Source organism: Hemiscyllium ocellatum, chromosome 22 (genome assembly GCF_020745735.1).
Source record: "Hemiscyllium ocellatum isolate sHemOce1 chromosome 22, sHemOce1.pat.X.cur, whole genome shotgun sequence".
Lineage (NCBI taxonomy): Eukaryota > Metazoa > Chordata > Chondrichthyes > Orectolobiformes > Hemiscylliidae > Hemiscyllium > Hemiscyllium ocellatum.
The window spans coordinates 50,379,080-50,404,559 of NC_083422.1; the positions used below are offsets into that span (position 1 = coordinate 50,379,080).

Below are 25,480 nucleotides of genomic sequence, written 5' to 3' on the forward strand. Positions count from 1 at the left end.
TCTGCTTTATGATCCTGATGTAATATTGTACTCTGCACTCTGTTCTGTTATCCTGATGTAATATTGTACTCTGCTCTCTGTTCTGTTGCCCTAATGTAATATTCTACCCTCATTCTGTTCTGTTATCTTGATGTAATATTGAACCCTTCACTCTGTTCTGTTATCCTGATATAATATTGTACCCTTCACTCTGTTCTGTTATCCTGATGTAGTATTGTACCCTGCTCTCTGTTCTGTGATCCTGATGTAATATTGTACTCTGCCATCTGTTCTGTTATCCCGCTGTAATATTGTACCCTTCACCCTGTCTTGTTATCCTGATATAATATTGTACCCTTCACTCTGTTCTGTGATCCTGATGTAATATTGTACCCTGCAATCTGTTCTGTTATCCTGATGTAATATCAGGCCCTTCACTCTGTTCTGTCATCCTCATGTAATATTGTACTCTGCAATGGGTTCTGTTATCCCGCTGTAATATTGTACCCTTCACCCTGTTCTGTTATCCTGATATAATATGGTATCCACCACTCTGTTCTGTTATCCTGATATAATATCGTACCCTGCATTTTGTTGTGTTATACTGATGTAATATTGTACCCTTCACTCTGTTCTGTTACCCTGATATTATATTGTACCCTGCAATGTGTTCAGTTGTGCTGTTGTAATATTGTACCCTTAACTCTGCTCTGTTCTCCTGATTTAATATTGTACCCTGCACTCTTTTCTGTGATCCTGATGTAATATCGTACCCTGCACTCTGTTCTGTGATCCAAATGTAATATCGTACCCTGCACTCTGTTCTGTTATCCTGATGTAATATTGTATACTTCACCCTGTTCTGTTCTCCTGATATAATATCGTATCCTGCACTCTGTTCTGTGATCCTGATGTAATATTGTATCCTTCACTCTGTTCTGTTATCCTGATGTAATATTGTTCCCTCCACGCTGTTCTGTTATCTTGATATAATATTGTACCCTTCACTCTGTTCTGTTATCCTGATATAATATCGTACCCTTCATTCTGTTCTGTTATCCTGATATAATATTGTACCCTTCACTCTGTTCTGTTATCCTGATATAATATTGTACCCTGCACTCTGTTCTGTGAATCAACGTTTCGGGCATACGCAGTTCTTCTGGCTTGTGCCCGAAACGTCGATTCTCCTGTTCCTTGGATACTGCCTGACCTGCTGCGCTTTTCCAGCAACACATTTTCAGCTCTGATCTCCAACATCTGCAGTGCTCACTTTCTCCACTCTGCTGTGTTATCCAGATATAATATTGTACCCTGCATTCTGTTCTGTTATCCAGAGTTAATATTGTACACTGCACTCTGTTTTGTTATCCTGATATTATATTGTACACTGCACTCTGTTCTGTTACCCTCATGTAATATTGTACCCTGCACTCTGTTCTGTTATCCTGATATAATACCGTACCTTTCGCTCTGTTCTGTTATCCTGATGTAGTACTGTACCCTGCCCTCTGTTCTGTTATCCTGATATAATATCGTACCCTGCACTCTGTTCTGTTATCCTGATGTAATAATGTACCCTGCACTCTGTTCTGTGATCCTGATGTAATATTGTACCCTGCAATCTGTTCTGTTAACCTGATGTAATATCAGGCCCTTCACTCTGTTCTGTCATCCTCATGTAATATTGTACTCTGCAATGGGTTCTGTTATCCCGCTGTAATATTGTACCCTTCACCCTGTTCTGTTATCCTGATATCATATTGTACCCAGCACTCTGTTCTGTTATCCTGATGTAATAATGTACCCTGCACTCTGTTCTGTTGTCCAGATGTAATATTGTACCCTGCACTCTGTTCTGTTATCCTGATGAAAGATTGTACCCTGCACTCTGTTCTGTTATCTTGATGTGATATTGTACCCTGCACTCTGTTCGGTTGCCCTGATGTAATATTGTACCCTGCACTCTGTTCTGTTATCCTGATATAATATGGTATCCGCCACTCTGTTCTGTTATCCTGATATAATATCGTACCCTGAATTTTGTTGTGTTATCCTGATGTAATATTGTACCCTTCACTCTGTTCTGTTACCCTGATATTATATTGTACCCTGCAATGTGTTCAGTTGTGCTGTTGTAATATTGTACCCTTCACTCTGCTCTGTTCTCCTGATTTCATATTGTACCCTGCACTCTGTTCTGTGATCCTGATGTAATATCGTACCCTGCACTCTGTTCTGTGATCCTAATGTAATATCGTACCCTGCACTCTGTTCTGTTATCCTGATGTAATATTGTACCCTAGACTCTGTTCTGTTTTCCTGATATAATATTGTTCCCTTCACTCTGTTCTGTTATCTTGATGTAATATTGTATCCTGCACTCTGTTCTGTGAACCTGATGTAATGTCGTACCCTTCACTCTGTTCTGTTATCCTGATATAATATTGTACTCTGCACTCTGTTCTGTTATGCTGATATAATATTGTACACTGCACTCTGTTTTGTTATCTTGATGAAATATTGTACCCTTCATTCTGTTCAGTTATCCTGATATAATATTGTACCCGTCACTCTGTTCTGTTACCCTAATGTACTATTGTACCTTGCTCTCTGTTCTGTTATCCTGATGTAATATTGTGCCCTCACTCTGTTCAGTTCTCCTGATGAAATATTGTGCCCTGAACTCTGTCCTATTATCCTGTTTTAATATCGTACCCTGCACTCTGTTCTGTTATCCTGATGTAATATTGTAGTCTGCACTCTGTTCTGTGATCCTGATATATCGTACCCTGCTCTCTGTTCTGTTATCCTGATGTAATATTGTACCCTGCGCTCTGTTCTGTTATCCTGATGTAATATTGTACTCTTCACTCTGTTCTGTGATCCTGATATAATATCGTACCCTGCTCTCTGTTTTGTTATCCTGATGAAATATTGTACCCTGAACTCTCTCCTATTATCCTGTTTTAATATCGTACCCTGCACTGTGTTCTGTTATCCTGATGTAATATTGTAGTCTGCACTCTGTTCTGTGATCCTGATATATCGTACCCTGCACTCTGTTCTGTTATCCTGATGTAATATTGTACCCTGCGCTCTGTTCTGTTATCCTGATGTAATATTGTACCCTTCACTCTGTTCTGTTATCCTAATGTAATATTGTACCCTGCTCTCTGTTTTGTTGTCCTGATGTAATATTGTGCCCTCACTCTGTTCAGTTATCCTGATGAAATATTGTACACTGAACTCTGTACTATTATCCTGTTGTAATATCGTACCCTGCACTGTGTTCTGTGATCCTGATGCAATATTTTACTCTGCCATCTGTCCTGTTATCCCGCTGTACTATTGTACCCTTCACCCTGTTCAGTTATGCTGATGTTATATTGTACCCTGCACTCTGTTCTGTTATCCTGATATAATATTGTACACTGCACTCTGTTCTGTTATCCGGGTGTAATATTGTAGTCTGCACTCTGTTCTGTTATCCTGATGTAGTATTGCACCCTGCACTCTGTTCTGTGATCCTGATGTAATATTGTACCCTGCCATCTGTTCTGTTATCCTGATGTAATATTGTAGTCTGCACTCTGTTCTGTTATCCTGATATAATATTGTACCCTGCGCTCTGTTCTGTTATCCTGATGTAATATTGTGCCCTCACTCTGTTCTGTTATCCTGATGAAATATTGAGCCCTGAACTCTGTCCTATTATCCTGTTGTAATATCGTACCCTGCACTGTGTTCTGTGATCCTGATGTAATATTGTGCACTTCATTCTGTTCTGTTATCCTGATGTAATATTGTAGTCTGCACTCTGTTCTGTGATCTTGATGTAATATCGTACCCTGCACTCTGTTCTGTTATCCTGATGTAATATTGTACTCTGCACTTTGTGAACCTGATGTAATATCGTACCCTGCATGCTGTTCTGTTATCCTGATATAATATTGTACGCTTAACTCTGCTCTGTTATGCTGATATAATATTGTACCCTGCATGCTGTTCTGTTATCCTGATGTAATATTGTATCCTGCAGTCTGCTCTGTTATCCTGATACAATATTGTACTCTGCTCTGTTACCCTGATGTAATATCATACCCTGCACTCTGTTCTTTTACACTGATGTAATATTGTACCCAGCGCTCGGTCCTGTTACCCTGATGTAATATTGTACCCTGCACTCTGTTGTGTTATCCTGATGTAGTATTGCACCCTTCACCCTGTTCTGTTATCTTGATATAATATTGTACTCTGCACTCTGTTCTGTTATGCTGATATAATATTGTACACTGCACTCTGTTCTGTTGTCCTGATGAAATATTGTAACCTTCACTCTGTTTTGTTATCCTGATGTAATATTGTACCCTTCCTTCTGCTCTGTTCTCCTGATTTCATATTGTATCCTGCATTTTGTTCTGTGAACCTGATGTAGTATTATACCCTGCACTGTGTTCTGTTACCCTGATATAATATTGTACTCTGCAATCAGTACTGTTATCCTGATATAATATCGTACCCTGCACTCTGTTCTGTTATCCTGATGTAATATTGTACCCTTCACTCTGCTCTGTTATCCTGGTATAATATCGTACCCTGCACTCTATTGTGTTCTCCTGATTTAATATTGTACCCTTCACTCTGCTCTGTTCTCCTGAATTCATATTGTACCTTGAACTCTGTTCTGTGATTCTGACGTAATATCATACCCTGCACTCTGTTCTGTTATCCTGATGTCATATTGGACCCTGTATTCTGTTCTGTTATCCTGATGTCATATTGTACTCTGCACTGTGTTCTGTTGAACTAATGTCATATTGTACCCTCACTCTGGTCTGTTATCTTGATGTAATATTGTACCCTCACTCTGTTCTGTTATCCTGATATAATATTGTAACCTGCCCTCTGTTCTGTGAACCTGATGTAATATCGTACCCTGCACTCTGTTCTGTTATCCTGATGTAATATTGTCCCCTTCGCTCTGCTCTGTTATCCTGATATAATATTGTAACCTGCCCTCTGTTCTGTGAACCTGATGTAATATCGTACCCTGCACTCTGTTCTGTTATCCTGATATAATATTGTAACCTGCCCTCTGTTCTGTTAACCTGATGTAATATCGTACCCTGCACTCTGTTCAGTTATCTTGATGTAATATCGTACCCTGCACTCTGTTTTGTTATCCTGATATAATATTGTAACCTGCCCTCTGTTCTGTTAACCTGATGTAATATCGTACCCTGCACTCTGTTCTGTTATTTTGATGTAATATTGTAACCTGCCCTCTGTTCTGTTATCCTGATGTAATATCGTACCCTGCACTCTGTTTTGTTATCCTGATATAATATTGTAACCTGCCCTCTGTTCTGTTAACCTGATATAATATCGTACCCTGCACTCTGTTCTGTTATTTTGATGTAATATTGTAACCTGCCCTCTGTTCTGTTAACCTGATGTAATATCGTACCCTGCACTCTATTCTGTGATCCTGATGTAATATTGTACCCTGTACTGTGTTCTGTTTTCCTGGTGTAATATTGTAACCAGCGCTGGGTCCTGTTACCCTGATATGATATCATACCCTGCACTCTGTTTTATTATCTTGATGTAATATTGTACAGTTCACTCTGTTCTGTTGTCCTGATATAATATCGTACCCTTCACTCTGTTCTGTTATCCTGATGTAATATCGTACCCTGCACTCTGTTCTGTTATCCTGATGTAATATTGTACGCTGCACTCGGTTCTGTTATCCTGATGTCATATTGTATCCATCACTGTATTCTGTTACCCTGGTGTAATATTGTATCCTGCACTGTGTTCTGTTTTCCTGGCGTAATATTGTAACCAGCGCTCGGTCCTGTTACCCTGATATGATATCATACCCTGCACTCTGTTTTATTATCCTGATGTAATATTGTACCCTGTACTCCGTTCTGTGATCCTGATATAATATTGTACCCTGCTCTCTGTTCTCTTACCTTGATGGAATATCATACCCTGCACTCTGCTCTGTTATCCTGAAGGAATATCGTACCCTGCACTCTGTTCTGTTATCCTGATGTAATATTGTACCCTGTGCTCTGTTCTGTTGCCCTGATGTAATATCGTACCCTGCACTCTGTTCTGTTGTTCTGACGTTAAATTGTACCTGCAGTCTGTTCTGGTATCCTTAAGTAATATTGTAACCTGCACTCTGTTCTTTTACCCTGGTGTAATATTGTACCCTGAACTTTGTGCTGTTAATGTGATATAATATTGTACCTTCAACTCTGTTCTGTTACCCTGATTTAATATTGTACCCTGCACTCTGTGCTGTTAATGTGATATAATATTATACCCTGCACTCTGTTCTGCTATCCTGATGTAATATTTTATCCTCCACTCTGTTCTGTTACCCTGATGTAATATTGTACCCTGCACTCTGTTCTGTTATCGTGATGTAATATTGTACCCTGCACTCTCTTGTATTATCCTGAATTAATATTGTACCCTTCACTCTGTTCTCTTATCCTGATACACTTGTATATTACGACTGCCTGTAAAATACATTTCACTGCAACTTAGTGCACATGACAGTAATAAATCAAACCAAATCAAATCATTACTCTGCGGTAACGAATTCCACAGATTCACTGCCCTCAGGGAAGAAATTCCTGGTCATGTGTACATTAAATGGGCAACCCCTTACTCTAAGATTATGCCCTCTGGTCATAGACTCTCTCGTAATGGGAAACAACCTTTCTGCATCGCACCTGTCTCAGAATCTCTTATGTTTCAACAACGTTTCTCATTCTGCAAAATTCCCATGAATACAGGTCCAACCTGTTCAAAACAATCCCTCCATACCTGAGTTCAGCCTAGTGAACTTTCTGTTTCTTTAGATATGGGGCCCAAAACTGTATGCAGTATTCTCTGTATAAATGCAGACTTGGGAATTCACCTGATCGTATCAGCATAGCTGGCTGGGAATATTCCATTCAATCATTAATCTGTACACCTGAACTCTTGATAGGCTGACATTACATATGGAGTGCTGAGCTGCCAAGGGGTGCTGTCCTGGAGGTGAGGAGGTAAGCTGAGGTTCCCTTGTGTAAGAATGCACAATCAACTATGAAATCATAGATCACAGAAGGAGGTCATTCAGCCTGTTGATTTTGTTCTGGCTCTTTGAAGAACCATTCACTTAGACCCATTTCTCCCTGCCCTCTCGCTCTTTTGCAAATCTTTATGCCGTTCCTGTTTGATAGTTATGACTGAATCTGCTTCCACCAACATGCTCCAGATCACAACAGCTCGATGAATGAAAATATATTTTTTTCTCTTCCCCATCTGTTTCTTTTGGCAATTATTGTAAATCTGGGTTGTCAAAACTCCTGTCAGTGAGCACGGTTTAACTTTATTCATCACTGCCAATCTGTCCTAATTCTTGTTTCACTGCAATGTCTCTTCACATAACTGAGCCCCGGAATCACTGACCATTTTGGTAAACCATTTCCCTGTGTTTAGAGAGACAAGTAGGCAGGCAGACCTGGGTGACCTCTGCAGCACAGTGCCAGATGGTCCTGAGTGAGCTGCCCTCTTTCCTTTAGGTTCAAGTCCAGTCCAGACCCATAAATCCCATAGTCTAGGCTAAACCTCCTTGTGGACACTGAGCAAGCAGAAGAAGCAAAACTGGGTGGGTAGAACCTGGATAGAAAATCAACTCCCAAATTATACTGAGCAAAAAGTAGAGTGCTTGTGCTGGTTCTTCAGGCAAGCAAGTTATTTATTCTCACTTCTCCCAAAAAAGCCTGTGATTTTTCTTCTCTTTCAAAATCAATCTAGTTCCCTTCTGAAAGTTCCTATTGAATTTGCTCCCACTGCCTTTCCAGGCAACACACTCTGCATCACAACTCACCGCTCGAAATGAGGGCTCCTGATCTCGACTCGCTTTTCTTTTGCCAACTGCAGCCACTCCTCCCGTGGAAACAGCTTCTCCATTGCCATTGTTTGAAGGGGGACAAAGGCATTTCACCCCTCCCTCCCATCCCCCATCCTGGGGGTGACATTCTTCCCCAACAGGTTGACGTCACTGGGATCTTGCTGTGCAATGAAATGGTCACCATGGTTACTCGAGTTACCCTGTTGTGCACTTGGCTCTTCATTGTGGCAGTAAAACGTGAGGTCTGCAGATGCTGGAGATCAGAGCTGAAAACGTGTTGCTGGTTAAAGCGCAGCAGGTCAAGCAGCATCCAAGGAACAGGAAATTCGACGTTTCGGGCATAAGCCCTTCATCAGGAATTCCTGATGAAGGGCTTATGCCCGAAACGTCGAATTTCCTGTTCCTTGGATGCTGCCTGACCTGCTGCGCTTTAACCAGCAACACATTTTCAGCTCTTCATTGTGGCATTTCATTTGAAGGTTGTCGGATCCCGGATTTCATTTCGCTTCAAAATGCGATGCATTTGAGTTTCGACTTGACACTCTGGATTGCCATGGTATAACCGAGATGTTTGATATCGTTTATAACTTTTTTTATATATCAGCAAGGGAATCAAGGAAGTTGGAGTTGAGGATTATTGTGTCAGCCACGATCTTATTGAATGGCGGAGCAGACTCGATGGGCTGAATGGCCTACTTCTGTTCCTATGGCCTTACCATTGTATGCAACAGCCTTTTGCATTAATAAGGTGCCCAGACTTGTCCTGTTTTATACCCTCCCTTGAGTGTGGGAGTGCCTAATCTCAATATTACACACAGGACCCTTGAGTGCACAAGTAATATTAGAGACTGAACTTTCTCTTAATCGTGCATGGTCATCACTGGCTGGGCCTGCATTTATTGCCATTCCCTAAGTGCCTCTGGAGAAATGTGACAGTGAGCTGTTTTCTTGAACCCCTGTAGCCTGACTAAGGTGTAGGAATACCCATAATGCTGTGAGGGAGAGTTCAGGAATTTGATCCAGCAACTTCATTTTTTAAAAAAATATACTTTATTCATAAAAAATCGCTTTATATATATACATTGTCACAAATGTAGTTTGGGTCTGTACAGTTGCATATCAAGTAAACAAACAAAACATTGGTCTTTGACTCTAACAAAATGCCTAAGACCTCTTTTATACATGCAGTACTAATATTTAAATATATTTGAGGCATTGGGGCAGTCCAATAACTGAGCAGGCCTCAGCAGGAAGATCCCAGACAGTGGTCTGTCCCCACTGCACTGTAATCCAGAAACACTAGAGGAACAGCAAAACACTGCACAAGAGTTTTCCTCTTGCTCCATTTCCTGTACCAGACCTTACTACATCATGCTACATCTCTCTCGGTTGTATGTGAAACAGAAAGTAGACATTTAGATCCTGGGATCTGCTCCTCTGTTTTAAAAAGATCATGGCTGATCAGAATGTGCTCAAATTCCTGCATTCTACCACAGCTACCAGAGGATGTGGTGAAGGCTGGTACAATTGCAACATTTAAGAGGCATTTGGATGGGTATATGAATAGGAAGGGTTTGGAGGGATATGGACCGGGTGCTGGCAGGTGGGACTAGATTGGGTTGGAATATCTGGTCAGCATGGACGGGTTGGACCGAAGGGTCTGTTTCCGTGCTGTACATCTCTATGACTCTATTCCCGCCCCACAGCCTGATGACCTTGGATTGCCCTGCCTGACCAGGATCAGTCTCCATGGGCTGTACTGAACCCCTGGCTGTTGTACAAATACGCTCTTCCATAGTGTGTTTCCCTAACCTCCTGGAAGCGGGGGTCAGTTAAATGGAATGGCGGGCTTGTGATGCATCATAAGGTCAATTGCATGGCTCCGATTCCTGCCCTGGCTGAGGTTAGGATGAAGGATTCTCCATTCCTGATGAGGGGATTTAGCCCGAAACGCTGACTTTCCTGCTCTCGCATGCTGCCTGACCTGCTGTGCTTTTCCAGCACCACTCTGATCTAAACTCTGGTTTCCAGCATCTGCAGTCCTTGTTTTTAGCTAGAAGGATTCTCCTTGGCAATCCTTACTGAGGTGTGGTGGCCCTCAGGTTAAAACCACCTACAGCTGTCTGTCTCTGTCTCTAATGAGAGGAATATGGTAACCTTTACCTCCTGGAACCTCTGGGGTGCTGTCATGACCCTTCTGCCTCACCCCAGTGGACCAGACATCCCGCCCTAGCCCCGGACAGCAAGCACCATCCAGCTATTCGAACATGGGAGGCATCACCTTCGACTTTAATCCCTCTGTCATCTCTTTGCTTGCACTTGTTGGACAACCAGCTTTCTCCACCTCTCCCTTCCCTCCTCACACTGGAGGTGGGAAGGCCAACTCTGCTGTGACTTGAAGATTCAGTGATGACCTCAGTAGAGATTCTCTGATGTTCTGGTCCATAACGCCAAACCCCAGATTCCCAGGGCGGCGGAGATGTAAACAATTAGCAGCTCGGCAACATTCTTTACATCAATTATTCTATGAATTAAAGTGCTGCCAGACTTTCTGAGGGCTGTGTTTAGTTTGTTTCCCTCCCTCTCTCCCAACAGTACAACAGACGATTAACAAACAACGTGGAAACAAAATCAGATAAACAATGAAGTGAGGGTTTTTTTCCACATCTGTGCACAATTTTTCTCTCTCTCTATATTCCAACAAAAGCCCAGCGGTTCCTTCTGAAAACACAGCACACACACAATTCAGGTGATTGATGTCACACAGCACTGACTATGTTGTCTCCTCTATGCCCATAACCTGCAGTTGGCCATTTGGGGAGGGGAAGAGAGGGAGTGGACGAACAGAGGGAGGGATGTGATCACTAATGTTCTCTGAAGCCTGCTATAGCAGTAACAGCAAGGGGCTGTGTGTCTGTGTGTGTGAGAGAGAGAGAGAGGCGGGGTCACTCTCTATTTGTGGTCTCACTGATGGATGTGCATGACGGTTTTTATTCCGAAGGCACTTAGATGCAGCTTATAACAGAGGGGGTTTTTCTGGAATATCAGCGGGGGAGAGTGAGGGGGAGAGTGAGGCAGAGTGGGGTGGGTTACGGCACACAGGATAGACGTTGTGGATGATCTATCTCTGGATTACAGTGTCTACCAGCATTAGGATCTCTACCTTTCATTGTGCTGCTGGGGGCTTGTGACCCAGGAGGAATCTTTTTTTTTGGAGGGGGGTTGGGGGGGGGTGGGGTGGGGAAGGGGGAGGTGGGTAAAGGTGGGGAGGGGGAGGGTTGACTGAATTGAGACAGTCCCGGTGTTTTCTTTTTGTCATGCACTGAAAGGCTTGTTTTTTCTGGAGATCCCCCCCCCCGAAGGATTTCCTCATTTTCCTCCCCCCTCCTCCCCACCCCCACCCCATTCCCCCCCCCCCCCCCTCCCCGCCCTAAACATCATGGACAGAGTCTGGAAAGTGCCTGGGATTGTCAGCACTGGCATCCTCCTGCTCACTGCCTGCCGGATCTGTACAAGTGCCTGCCCAGCTCTGTGTATCTGTGCAGGGACTACTGTGGACTGCCACGGGCTAGGGTTGACAGCAGTGCCCAAGAATATCCCGAGGAGCGCCGAGAGACTGTAAGCATCATTTTATTTGTTAATTCCCCTGCATGTCTGGTCTTAAAGCCCTGGGGTTGCTGTAGGGGGGACTGAACAGCCCTCATTCGGTCTCCCCTGTCATCGCCAAACTTGGCAATTCTTGGCTAATCTTGCCAGGCTCCTGTCCATCCCGCGAAGCTGGGAATGATGCAGGGCCTGTCATTACTAACCTACTCTTGCTCAGTCTGTGCCGTCCCAGAGTATTTTGTGTCGCTGTTACCAGAGGCTACTTAACCCCGCCGTGTTAGCACCCACTCCTGGAGACTGTGGGTTCAAGTCCCACTCGACAAAAGTCCAGGGAACAATCAGGGGTCACACACTGAGGTTGAAGTATTGAGGGAGTGCAGCACTGTCAGAGGTATTACCTTTGCAATGGAACATTCAACGGAGACCCCATCTCTAGCCCCAGGTGGATGTAAATAAAGTCCACACGGCGCTATCCGGAAAAATGTTTAACTCTCGAATCAACACCGAAAGATCTGATTGGAATTGCATTGCTGTTTATGGGAGCGTACTGTGCGCAAATCCCTGCATTCCCATAGAGACAGAACTTTTTTAAAAGTACCTCATTAGCTGGGCAGGACTTTGGGACATTCTGAGGCTGTACAGGGCACTACAGAAGTGCAGGTCCTAGCCTTTGTTGGAAAAAGTTGTAAAATATAAATGTCTTACGTATCAAACAGAATAATTCAGGATGCTGGGTTCAAAAATGGGATTAAAATCTTCGAGTAAAAAGTGAGGTCTGCAGATGCTGGAGATCAGAGCTGAAAATATGTTGCTGGTTAAAGCACAGCAGGTCAGGCAGCATCCAAGGAACAGGATTCCTGATGAAGGGCTCTGGCCCGAAACGTCGAATTTCCTGTTCCTTGGATGCTGCCTGACCTGCTGTGCTTTAACCAGCAACACATTTTCAGCTCAAAAATGGGATTCTTTTGTAATACAGCTCTGTCCACTCAATCCTGGTGGTGTGTGTGTGTCTGTGTCTGTGCTTGTGTGTGTATGTATATATGTGCGTGTGTGTGTATCAGTAAGCATGTGTGTGTGTGTGTGCATGTATCAGTAAGTATGTGTCAGATGTATGTAAATGCGTGTGTGTTTTGTGTGTATCGGTAAGTATGTGTCAGGAGATGTGTGTGAATGAATGAATATACATTTGGACATTTTTGAATGTGTGTGTGATGGGGGGTAAGGTAGTGGTGATTTGGCTTGTGTGGGTGTGTGCACAAGTGTGAGTTTGTGAGATTAGGTATGTGTGAGAGTCTGTTGTCAAGAATGTGAGTGTGTTTGTGACTGAGTGCATGTGCCTATGTATGAGGGACTGAATATGTGTGTATGTGTCAGGATGACTGAGTGTGAGTGGCATATATGTGTGAGAGTCGTATGTGCATGTGTGTAAATGCATGAGTATACATATGTGTGTGCGTGTGTGTGAACATCAGTGAGCGTATGTTTATGTATGTAAATGTTGGTGAGTATACATATGCACAGGGATTGAGCAGTTGCCTGTGTCTGTGTTAATGTGGTTGTGAGTTTGTGTGCCTGACTACGTGTGTAATGTGAGTGAGTGTGTATGTATGTCTGTGAGAATGAGTGAGTGTGTGTGTTTATGAGTGAGGAAAAGTGTATTTGAGACATTTGCTCACACACCAGCATGTGAACACACACACATGCACACACACACACTTACACATACTCACACTCACGTACAGACAATCAAACCCAGGAATTGCCCAGTCTCCACAGTAGAGATGCTGAGGTTGATTATGGTGTTACTGTTTCAGCTGTCATTGTGCTCCGCTACCCCAGGATTTTACGAATGAAATGCATGCTCTGTAGGGTCAGCACCATATTGAAGCCTAAGCTATTAGTGAAGACTGTGTACTGTTAAAAACCATGCAAGGATTCTCCCAGCTCAGCTGAGGATTCCGCACTTGTCTGTCAAGAGAGGAACCCATGCTCCCAGCAGGGGGCAGCACCCATTGTGAGCACACTGAAGGAATTCTGCTCCCCTGTGTGTCCCTCCAACTGAGATCAAACATCTCCTGGGATTACTGCAAACAGATTTCTGTCCCTGTTACTGCTCAATTATTCTCGGTATCCTTACTGAATATCTCTGTTATCTATTATTCTACATATAAATTCTCTAAACCCTTCAATTAGATTTCAGGTCTGTAACCCATTCGCAGAGATCTGTTATTCTGTTATTAACCATCTTGAAACCCTCAATTAAATCTCAGTATGTAACTCACTCCTGGGTATCTGTTATTCTATATGCAACCACGGAACTCCTCGTTCAGATTCCAGTTTGTAACTCACTCCTGGTTGCCTGTTGTTCTATGTATGAACAATTCTGAACCCTTCAATGAGACTCCCACTTGTAGGCTGTTTCCAGGTGTATGTTGTTCCTTATATAAACCACCCGACAAAATTCTAGTCTGTATTGCACTCTTGGGCAGATATTTTCCTAACAGACCTATTCAGAAAAGATATCAAACACCTCTGGAGCCAGTAGGAATTGAGTCTAGGCCTCCTGGCTCAGAGGTGGCAATACTACCACTACCCACAAGGACCTTGACCCTCATCCCTCTGCATAGGAAACCATCCTAAAACCTTGTTTAGATTCCAATCTGTAATTCATTCCCGGGTGTCTGTTATTCTTTATATAAACCCCCGAACCCTCAATTAGGTTCTAGTCTGTAACTCACTCCAGGCTACCTGTTATTCTGTGTATAAACCACTCAAACTGCCCCCATTAGGTTCCTGAATTGTCTTGTCAGTGGATGGCCCTGTTCTGTGTGAAATGTGCTTTTGACTTTAATTCCCTGGTTTTGGTCCTAATGGATGTTGTCAGACTGAGACATGAGTAGGTTGCCAACTCTCCTCCCAGTAGAAGGAGGCAGCTCCTACCCATACCACAACCTGATGACTCTCTGTATGGGAGGAGATATGTAATTGTATATATTTGGTTTTGTGTACATTTATATATGTGGCAGTGCTTATATATTTCTATGTATGAACCTGTGCAAATATACAATTATGACTGTGTGTATGTGACTGAGTGCATGTCTGTATCTCTATGTATATGCATGCATGTAAATGATTTATGTATCTATGTGTGTATAAAGATGTGCATAATATATATATATACTTCTGTACCTATGTATGTAACCTTTAGTCCTCTCGCCTAACAAAAAATTATCAAACTTACTTTTCAAATTTGCATGAGATCCCAAATGTCAGCAGCAGATTTTTGGAGAGAATTTCAAATTTCCACTTCTCTTTGTGTTAAGCAATGCTTCCTGACATCACTGTAAACGATCCCGCTGTAATTTTTAAGTTCTGTTCCCCTTCTCCAGACTTCCCCCGCCAGAGGAAATACTTTCTCTCTGTCAATCCAATCAAATCCTTTTAATCATTTTAAGCACCTCAATTAGATTTCCAATTAATCTGTTCCACTCCAGGGAATGACAAGCCTGATATATGCAGAATGTCCTCAGAATTTGATCTAGAAAGTCCTGCTAACATGCTGATGAATTGTTGAATGAGCTGTACTGCATGGTTACGGGCAGGGGAAGGGGGAAGGGGGAGGCACAGTCGCCACTTTACACATAGCAAGATCCCACAGCTGGCAGTTAGTCTGATTTGTCGATTTCTTCAGTGGTATTGAGAAGATGTTTTGGCTTGGCCAGGAGAACCAGTCTGCTGTACGGACAAATGTTGCTGTGGGATCTGTAATGTCCAGCTGAGCAGACAGATGGGCTCTTTAGTTTAACTAATTTGTGCAAGTCAACGCAACTTCGCTATCTTTGTATTCCACCCCCGGCACTCAGATAAAGGCCAACATCATTTGTGCATCCATGTACATTCCGCTGATTCGTATCCATAGACACTGAAATGTTTTAATGCTGCTCTGCAACCCCTAGTCTCTGGCTAATGGGAAACTCAGTGCACAGAGGGAGCCAATGAAGACACTGTAATGTGATAGCACCGACAATCCAGAAGCTCAAACTGCTACTTTCTTAAAAAAAACATTCAGTAATAAGCAACCTGAGAGTTTTTATTTAAAATATAAACCGATTTTCTAATCCATCAGCTCAGCAATGTTTTTACGCACCTCTGGAACAGGTGGCTCTTGATCCTGGGCCCTGGGAGAGACTTTATCAATGCACCACAAGAGGCTCTGCTGTCCCAGACTGTTGCTGAGACAACATGAATTCAGTTTCCATTTTTAAAATTTTATTAAACAATACACCGTTCACAAAACAGTTAACATTTACAGCTGTGTACAGAGAAACAGCAATTTACAGGGGAGAGGAACAGCAAAGCCAGGCCCCAAACCCCACCGTCCAACCAGCTTACAGGGAAATGAGGACAAACCTCAAATCGCACTTTCATCACAGAACAGTAACAGCAACAAATACACCTAAGACAGTCCAATTAGGTAAAAAAAACAGTGTATAGAATACAGACCCCACCCCCCCGCAACCCCACAACCCAGCAAGGCACCCGTCCCTCCCACCTTCCGGCCTCTCAAAGGCAGCCCCATCCTACAGCCCTTCCTGCTCTCAGTCCACCCTGACGCACCTTGAGTTCAGATTCCACTGTGACAACTGGTGGGACCTGAATCAATCAGTCAATCAATCAACATGAAATTGAAAGCTGAATGAAGTTGTGTGGAGCTTTATCCTGACTGGACATCTGACAAACCCAGTGGATGTTGAGGAGGGATGTGTGAGGGTATTCTTTGACAGCTTTGGTACGTATCTGAGGCCCACAAAACAATTACAGCATAGAAGGAGGCTATTCAGCCCATTGTACCCGCACTGGCTCTTCAAATGAACATCGTTACCTAGTGCAAATCACCTGCGTTTTATCCACACACCCTCACATGATATTTTTATCCAAAGCACCATCCAATTCTATCTTGAATTCCTCCATTGAACCTGCCTCCACACGGCGCAGTTTGGGGGTTTGCAGAAAGAATAACACACAGCCAGAAGTGAGTGAGATTTCCCAGCGGTGCATTCCAGACCCGAACAATTCACCGTGTGGAAACAGTCCCCTCCCTGCAGCTTATCCTTCCCATGCCATTCCTTCCTGACTGGGCCCTCCACACATTGGCAGAGGAAGCAGAGAACCTGGAATGCTGTCTGGGGTAGGGCAGGCTAGGGACAAGCTCCAACACCACTGCCCACACCATCACCCACAACACCTTACACAACATCTTCCACACCGCCTTACACACCATCGCCCACACCACCTTACACACCATCGCCCACACCGCCTTACACACCATCACCCACACCGCCTTACACACCATCGCCCACACCACCTTACACACCATCGCCCACACCACCTTACACACCATCGCCCACACCACCTTACACACCATCACCCACACCACCTTACACACCATCGCTCACACCACCTTACACACACCATCGCTCACACCACCTTACACACCATCACCCACATCTCCTTACACACCATCACCCACACCACCTTACACACACCATCGCTCACACCACCTTACACACCATCGCCCACACCTTCTTACACACCATCGCCCACACCACCTTACACACCATCGCTCACACCACCTTACACACCATCGCCCACACCTTCTTACACACCATCACCCACACCAGCTTACACACCATCACCCACACCACCTTACACACCATCGCCCACACCTTCTAACACACCATCACCCACACCACCTTACACACCATCGCCCACACCACCTTACACACCATCGCCCACACCTTCTTACACACCATCACCCACACCACCTTACACACCATCACCCACACCACCTTACACACACCATCGCCCACACCTTCTTACTCACCATCGCCCACACCTCCTTACACACCATCGCCAACACCTCCTTACACACCATCACTCACACCACCTTACACACCATCGCTCACACCACCTTACTCACCATCACCCACACCTCCTTACACACCATCGCCCACACCACCTTACACACCATCGCTCACACCTTCTTACACACCATCGCCCACACCTTCTTACACACCATCACCCACACCACCTTACACACCATCACCCACACCACCTGACACACCATCGCCCACACCTCCTTACACACCATCGCCCACACCTCCTTACACACCATCGCTCACACCACCTTACACACCATTGCTCACACCACCTTACTCACCATCGCCCACACCACCTAACACACCATCACCCACACCACCTTACAGACCACCGCACACACCACCTTACACACCATCGTCCACACCACCTTACTCACCATCGCCCACACAACCTTACTCACCATCGCCCACACCACCTAACACACCATCGATCACACCACCTTACGCACCATTGCTCACACCACCTTACTCACCATCGCCCACACCACCTTACACACCATCGATCACACCACCTTACACACCATTGCTCACACCACCTTACTCACCTTCGCCCACACCACCTAACACACCATCGCCCACACCTCCTTACACACCATCGCCCACACCTTCTTACACACCATCGTTCACACCACCTTACGCACCATTGCTCACACCACCTTACACACCATCGCCCACACCACCTAACACACCATCGCCCACACCTTTTTACACACCATCGCCCACACCACCTTACACACCATCGATCACACCTCCTTACACACCATTGCTCACACCACCTTACTCCATCGCCCACACCACCTAACACATCATCGCCCACACCTCCTTACACACCATCGCCCACACCTTCTTACACAGCATCGCCCACACCTCCTTACACACCATCGCCCACACCTTCTTACACACCATCACCCACACCACCTTACACACCATCGATCACACCACCTTACACTCCATTGCTCACACCACCTTACTCCATCGCCCACACCACCTAACACATCATCGCCCACACCTCCTTACACACCATCGCCCACACCTCCTTACTCACCATCGTCCACATCACCTAACACACCATCGCCCACACCACCTTACACACCATCGCCCACACCACCTTACACACCATCGCCCACACCACCTTACACACCATCGCCCACACCACCTTACACACCATCGCCCACACCTTCTTACACACCATCACCCACACCACCTTACACACCATCACCCACACCACCTAACACACCATCGCCCACACCTCCTTACACACCATCGCCCACACCTCCTTACACACCATCGCTCACACCACCTTACACACCATCACCCACACCTCCTTACTCACCATCGCCCACACCACCTAACACACCATCGCTCACACCACCTTACGCACCATCGCCCACACCACCTTACTCACCATCGCCCACACCACCTTACACACCATCGATCACACCACCTTACACACCATTGCTCACACCACCTTACTCACCTTCGCCCACACCACCTAACATACCATCACCCACACCTCCTTACACACCATCGATCACACTACCTTACACACCATCGCCCACACCTCCTTACTCACCATCGCCCACACCACCTTACACACCATCGTTCACACCACCTTACGCACCATTGCTCACACCACCTTACTCACCATCGCCCACACCACCTTACACACCATCGATCACACCACCTTATACACCATTGCTCACACCACCTTACTCACCTTCGCCCACACCACCTAACACACCATCGCCCACACCTCCTTACACACCATCGATCACACCACCTTACACACCATTGCTCACACCACCTTACTCACCATCGCCCACACCTCCTTACACACCATCGCCCACACCTTCTTACACATCATCGCCCACACCTCCTTACACACCATCGCCCACACCTTCTTACACATCATCGCCCACACCACCTTACACACCATCGATCACACCACCTTACGCACCATTGCTCACACCACCTTACACACCATCGCCCACACCACCTTACACACCATCGCCCACACCTTCTTGCACACCATCGCCCACACCACCTTACACACCATTGCTCACACCACCTTACTCACCATCGCCCACACCACCTAACACACCATCGCCCACACCTCCTTACACACCATCGCCCACACCTTCTTACACACCATCGCCCACACCTCCTTACACACCATCGTCCACACCACCTAACACACCATCGCCCACACCTTCTTACACACCATCGGCCACACCTCCTTACACACCATTGCTCACATCACCTTACTCACCATCGCCCACACCACCTAACACACCATCGCCCACACCTCCTTACACACCATCGCCCACACCACCTTACACACCATCGCCCACACCACCTTACACACCATCACCCACACCACCTTACACACCATCGCCCACACCTTCTTACACACCATCACCCACACCACCTTACACACCATCACCCACACCACCTTACACACACCATCGCCCACACCTTCTTACTCACCATCGCCCACACCTCCTTACACACCATCGCCAACACCTCCTTACACACCATCACTCACACCACCTTACACACCATCGCTCACACCACCTTACTCACCATCACCCACACCTCCTTACACACCATCGCCCACACCACCTTATATACTATCGCCCACACCACCTTACACACCATCGCCCACACCTTCTTACACACCATCGCTCACACCACCTTACTCACCATCACCCACACCTCCTTACACACCATCGCCCACACCACCTTACACACCATCGCTCACACCTTCTTACACACCATCGCCCACACCTTCTTACACACCATCACCCACACCACCTTACACACCATCACCCACACCACCTGACACACCATCGCCCACACCTCCTTACACACCATCGCCCACACCTCCTTACACACTATCGCTCACATCACCTTACACACCATTGCTCACACCACCTTACTCACCATCGCCCACACCACCTAACACACCATCGCCCACACCTCCTTACAGACCACCGCACACACCACCTTACACACCATCGTCCACACCACCTTACTCACCATCGCCCACACAACCTTACTCACCATCGGCCACACCACCTAACACACCATCGTTCACACCACCTTACGCACCATTGCTCACACCACCTTACTCACCATCGCCCACACCACCTTACACACCATCGATCACACCACCTTACACACCATTGCTCACACCACCTTACTCACCTTCGCCCACACCACCTAACACACCATCGCCCACACCTCCTTACACACCATCGCCCACACCTTCTTACACACCATCGTTCACACCACCTTACGCACCATTGCTCACACCACCTTACACACCATCGCCCACACCACCTAACACACCATCGCCCACACCTTTTTACACACCATCGCCCACACCACCTTACACACCATCGATCACACCACCTTACACACCATTGCTCACACCACCTTACTCACCATCGATCACACCACCTTACACTCCATTGCTCACACCACCTTACTCCATCGCCCACACCACCTTACACACCATCGCCCACACCTCCTTACACACCATCGCCCACACCTTCTTACACACCATCGCCCACACCTCCTTACACACCATCGCCCACACCTTCTTACACACCATCACCCACACCACCTTACACACCATCGATCACACCACCTTACACTCCATTGCTCACACCACCTTACTCCATCGCCCACACCACCTAACACATCATCGCCCACACCTCCTTACACACCATCGCCCACACCTTCTTACACACCATCGCCCACACCTCCTTACTCACCATCGTCCACACCACCTAACACACCATCGCCCACACCACCTTACACACCATCGCCCACACCACCTTACACACCATCGCCCACACCACCTTATATACTATCGCCCACACCACCTTACACACCATCGCCCACACCTTCTTACACACCATCGCCCACACCACCTTACACACCATCACCCACACCACCTAACACACCATCGCCCACACCTCCTTACACACCATCGCCCACACCTCCTTACACACCATCGCTCACACCACCTTACACACCATCACCCACACCTCCTTACACACCATCGCCCACACCACCTAACACACCATCGTTCACACCACCTTACACACCATCGCCCACACCACCTTACTCACCATCGCCCACACCACCTTACACACCATCGATCACACCACCTTACACACCATTGCTCACACCACCTTACTCACCTTCGCCCACACCACCTAACATACCATCACCCACACCTCCTTACACACCATCGATCACACTACCTTACACACCATCGCCCACACCTCCTTACTCACCATCGCCCACACCACCTTACACACCATCGTTCACACCACCTTACGCACCATTGCTCACACCACCTTACTCACCATCGCCCACACCACCTTACACACCATCGATCACACCACCTTACACACCATTGCTCACACCACCTTACTCACCTTCGCCCACACCACCTAACACACCATCGCCCACACCTCCTTACACACCATCGATCACACCACCTTACACGCCATTGCTCACACCACCTTACTCACCATCGCCCACACCACCTTACACACCATCGCCCACACCTCCTTACACACCATCGCCCACACCTTCTTACACATCATCGCCCACACCACCTTACACACCATCGATCACACCACCTTACGCACCATTGCTCACACCACCTTACACACCATCGCCCACACCACCTAACACACCATCGCCCACACCTTCTTACACACCATCGCCCACACCACCTTACACACCATTGCTCACACCACCTTACTCACCATCGCCCACACCACCTAACACACCATCGCCCACACCTCCTTACACACCATCGCCCACACCATCGCCCACACCACCTTACACACCATCGATCACACCACCTAACACACCATCGCCCACACCTCCTTACACACCATCGCCCACACCTTCTTACACACCATCGCCCACACCTCCTTACACACCATCGTCCACACCACCTAACACACCATCGCCCACACCTCCTTACACACCATCGCCCACACCTTCTTACACATCATCGCCCACACCTCCTTACTCACCATCGCCCACACCACCTTACACACCATCGTTCACACCACCTTACGCACCATTGCTCACACCACCTTACTCACCATCGCCCACACCACCTTACACACCATCGATCACACCACCTTACACACCATTGCTCACACCACCTTACTCACCTTCGCCCACACCACCTAACACACCATCGCCCACACCTCCTTACACACCATCGATCACACCACCTTACACACCATTGCTCACACCACCTTACTCACCATCGCCCACACCACCTTACACACCATCGCCCACACCTCCTTACACACCATCGCCCACACCTTCTTACACATCATCGCCCACACCACCTTACACACCATCGATCACACCACCTTACGCACCATTGCTCACACCACCTTACACACCATCGCCCACACCACCTAACACACCATCGCCCACACCTTCTTACACACCATCGCCCACACCACCTTACACACCAACGCCCACACCTCCTTACACACCATCGCCCACACCATCGCCCACACCACCTTACACACCATCGATCACACCACCTAACACACCATCGCCCACACCTCCTTACACACCATCGCCCACACCTTCTTACACACCATCGCCCACACCTCCTTACACACCATCGTCCACACCACCTAACACACCATCGCCCACACCTTCTTACACACCATCGGCCACACCTCCTTACACACCATTGCTCACATCACCTTACTCACCATCGCCCACACCACCTAACACACCATCGCCCACACCTCCTTACACACCATCGCCCACACCACCTTACACACCATCGCCCACACCACCTTACACAACATCACCCACACCACCTTACACACCATCACCCACACCGCTTAACTCACTATCGCCCACACCGCCTTACACACCATCGCCCACACCACCTTACACACACCATCGCCCACACCTCCTTACACACCATCGCCCACACCACCTTACACACCATCGCTCACACCACCTTACACACCATCGCTCACACCACCTTACACACACCATCGCTCACACCACCTTACACACCATCACCCACATCTCCTTACACACCATCACCCACACCACCTTACACACACCATCGCTCACACCACCTTACACACCATCGCCCACACCTTCTTACACACCATCGCCCACACCACCTTACACACCATCGCTCACACCACCTTACACACCATCGCCCACACCTTCTTACACACCATCACCCACACCAGCTTACACACCATCACCCACACCACCTTACACACCATCGCCCACACCTTCTAACACACCATCACCCACACCACCTTACACACCATCACCCACACCACCTTACACACCATCGCCCACACCTTCTTACACACCATCACCCACACCACCTTACACACCATCACCCACACCACCTTACACACACCATCGCCCACACCTTCTTACTCACCATCGCCCACACCTCCTTACACACCATCGCCAACACCTCCTTACACACCATCACTCACACCACCTTACACACCATCGCTCACACCACCTTACTCACCATCACCCACACCTCCTTACACACCATCGCCCACACCACCTTACACACCATCGCTCACACCTTCTTACACACCATCGCCCACACCTTCTTACACACCATCACCCACACCACCTTACACACCATCACCCACACCACCTGACACACCATCGCCCACACCTCCTTACACACCATCGCCCACACCTCCTTACACACCATCGCTCACACCACCTTACACACCATTGCTCACACCACCTTACTCACCATCGCCCACACCACCTAACACACCATCACCCACACCTCCTTACAGACCACCGCACACACCACCTTACACACCATCGCCCACACCACCTTACTCACCATCGCCCACACAACCTTACTCACCATCGGCCACACCACCTAACACACCATCGTTCACACCACCTTACGCACCATTGCTCACACCACCTTACTCACCATCGCCCACACCACCTTACACACCATCGATCACACCACCTTACACACCATTGCTCACACCACCTTACTCACCTTCGCCCACACCACCTAACACACCATCGCCCACACCTCCTTACACACCATCGCCCACACCTTCTTACACACCATCGTTCACACCACCTTACGCACCATTGCTCACACCACCTTACACACCATCGCCCACACCACCTAACACACCATCGCCCACACCTTTTTACACACCATCGCCCACACCACCTTACACACCATCGATCACACCACCTTACACACCATTGCTCACACCACCTTACTCACCATCGCCCACACCACCTAACACACCATCGCCCACACCTCCTTACACACCATCGCCCACACCACCTTACACACCATCGATCACACCACCTTACACTCCATTGCTCACACCACCTTACTCCATCGCCCACACCACCTAACACATCATCGCCCACACCTCCTTACACACCATCGCCCACACCTTCTTACACACCATCGCCCACACCTCCTTACACACCATCGCCCACACCTTCTTACACACCATCACCCACACCACCTTACACACCATCGATCACACCACCTTACACTCCATTGCTCACACCACCTTACTCCATCGCCCACACCACCTAACACATCATCGCCCACACCTCCTTACACACCATCGCCCACACCAACTTACACACCATCGCCCACACCTCCTTACTCACCATCGTCCACATCACCTAACACACCATCGCCCACACCACCTTACACACCATCGCCCACACCACCTTACACACCATCGCCCACACCACCTTACACACTATCGCCCACACCACCTTACACACCATCGCCCACACCTCCTTACACACCATCACCCACACCACCTTACACACCATCACCCACACCACCTAACACACCATCGCCCACACCTCCTTACACACCATCGCCCACACCTCCTTACACACCATCGCTCACACCACCTTACACACCATCACCCACACCTCCTTACTCACCATCGCCCACACCACCTAACAC

General features: G+C 47.2%; 1 protein-coding gene across 1 annotated transcript in view; it reads left to right on the forward strand.

The window, feature by feature from the left end:
* The first annotated feature begins 11,131 nt into the window (after positions 1–11,131).
* slit1a (slit homolog 1a (Drosophila)) overlaps positions 11,132–25,480 on the forward strand; it is a 278,048-nt gene continuing 263,699 nt past the window's right edge. The window contains exon 1 of the mRNA XM_060842211.1: positions 11,132–11,524. Within this exon, the coding sequence (XP_060698194.1) occupies positions 11,346–11,524 (179 nt within the window). The 5' untranslated portion in view covers positions 11,132–11,345. The remainder of the gene's footprint in view (positions 11,525–25,480) is intronic.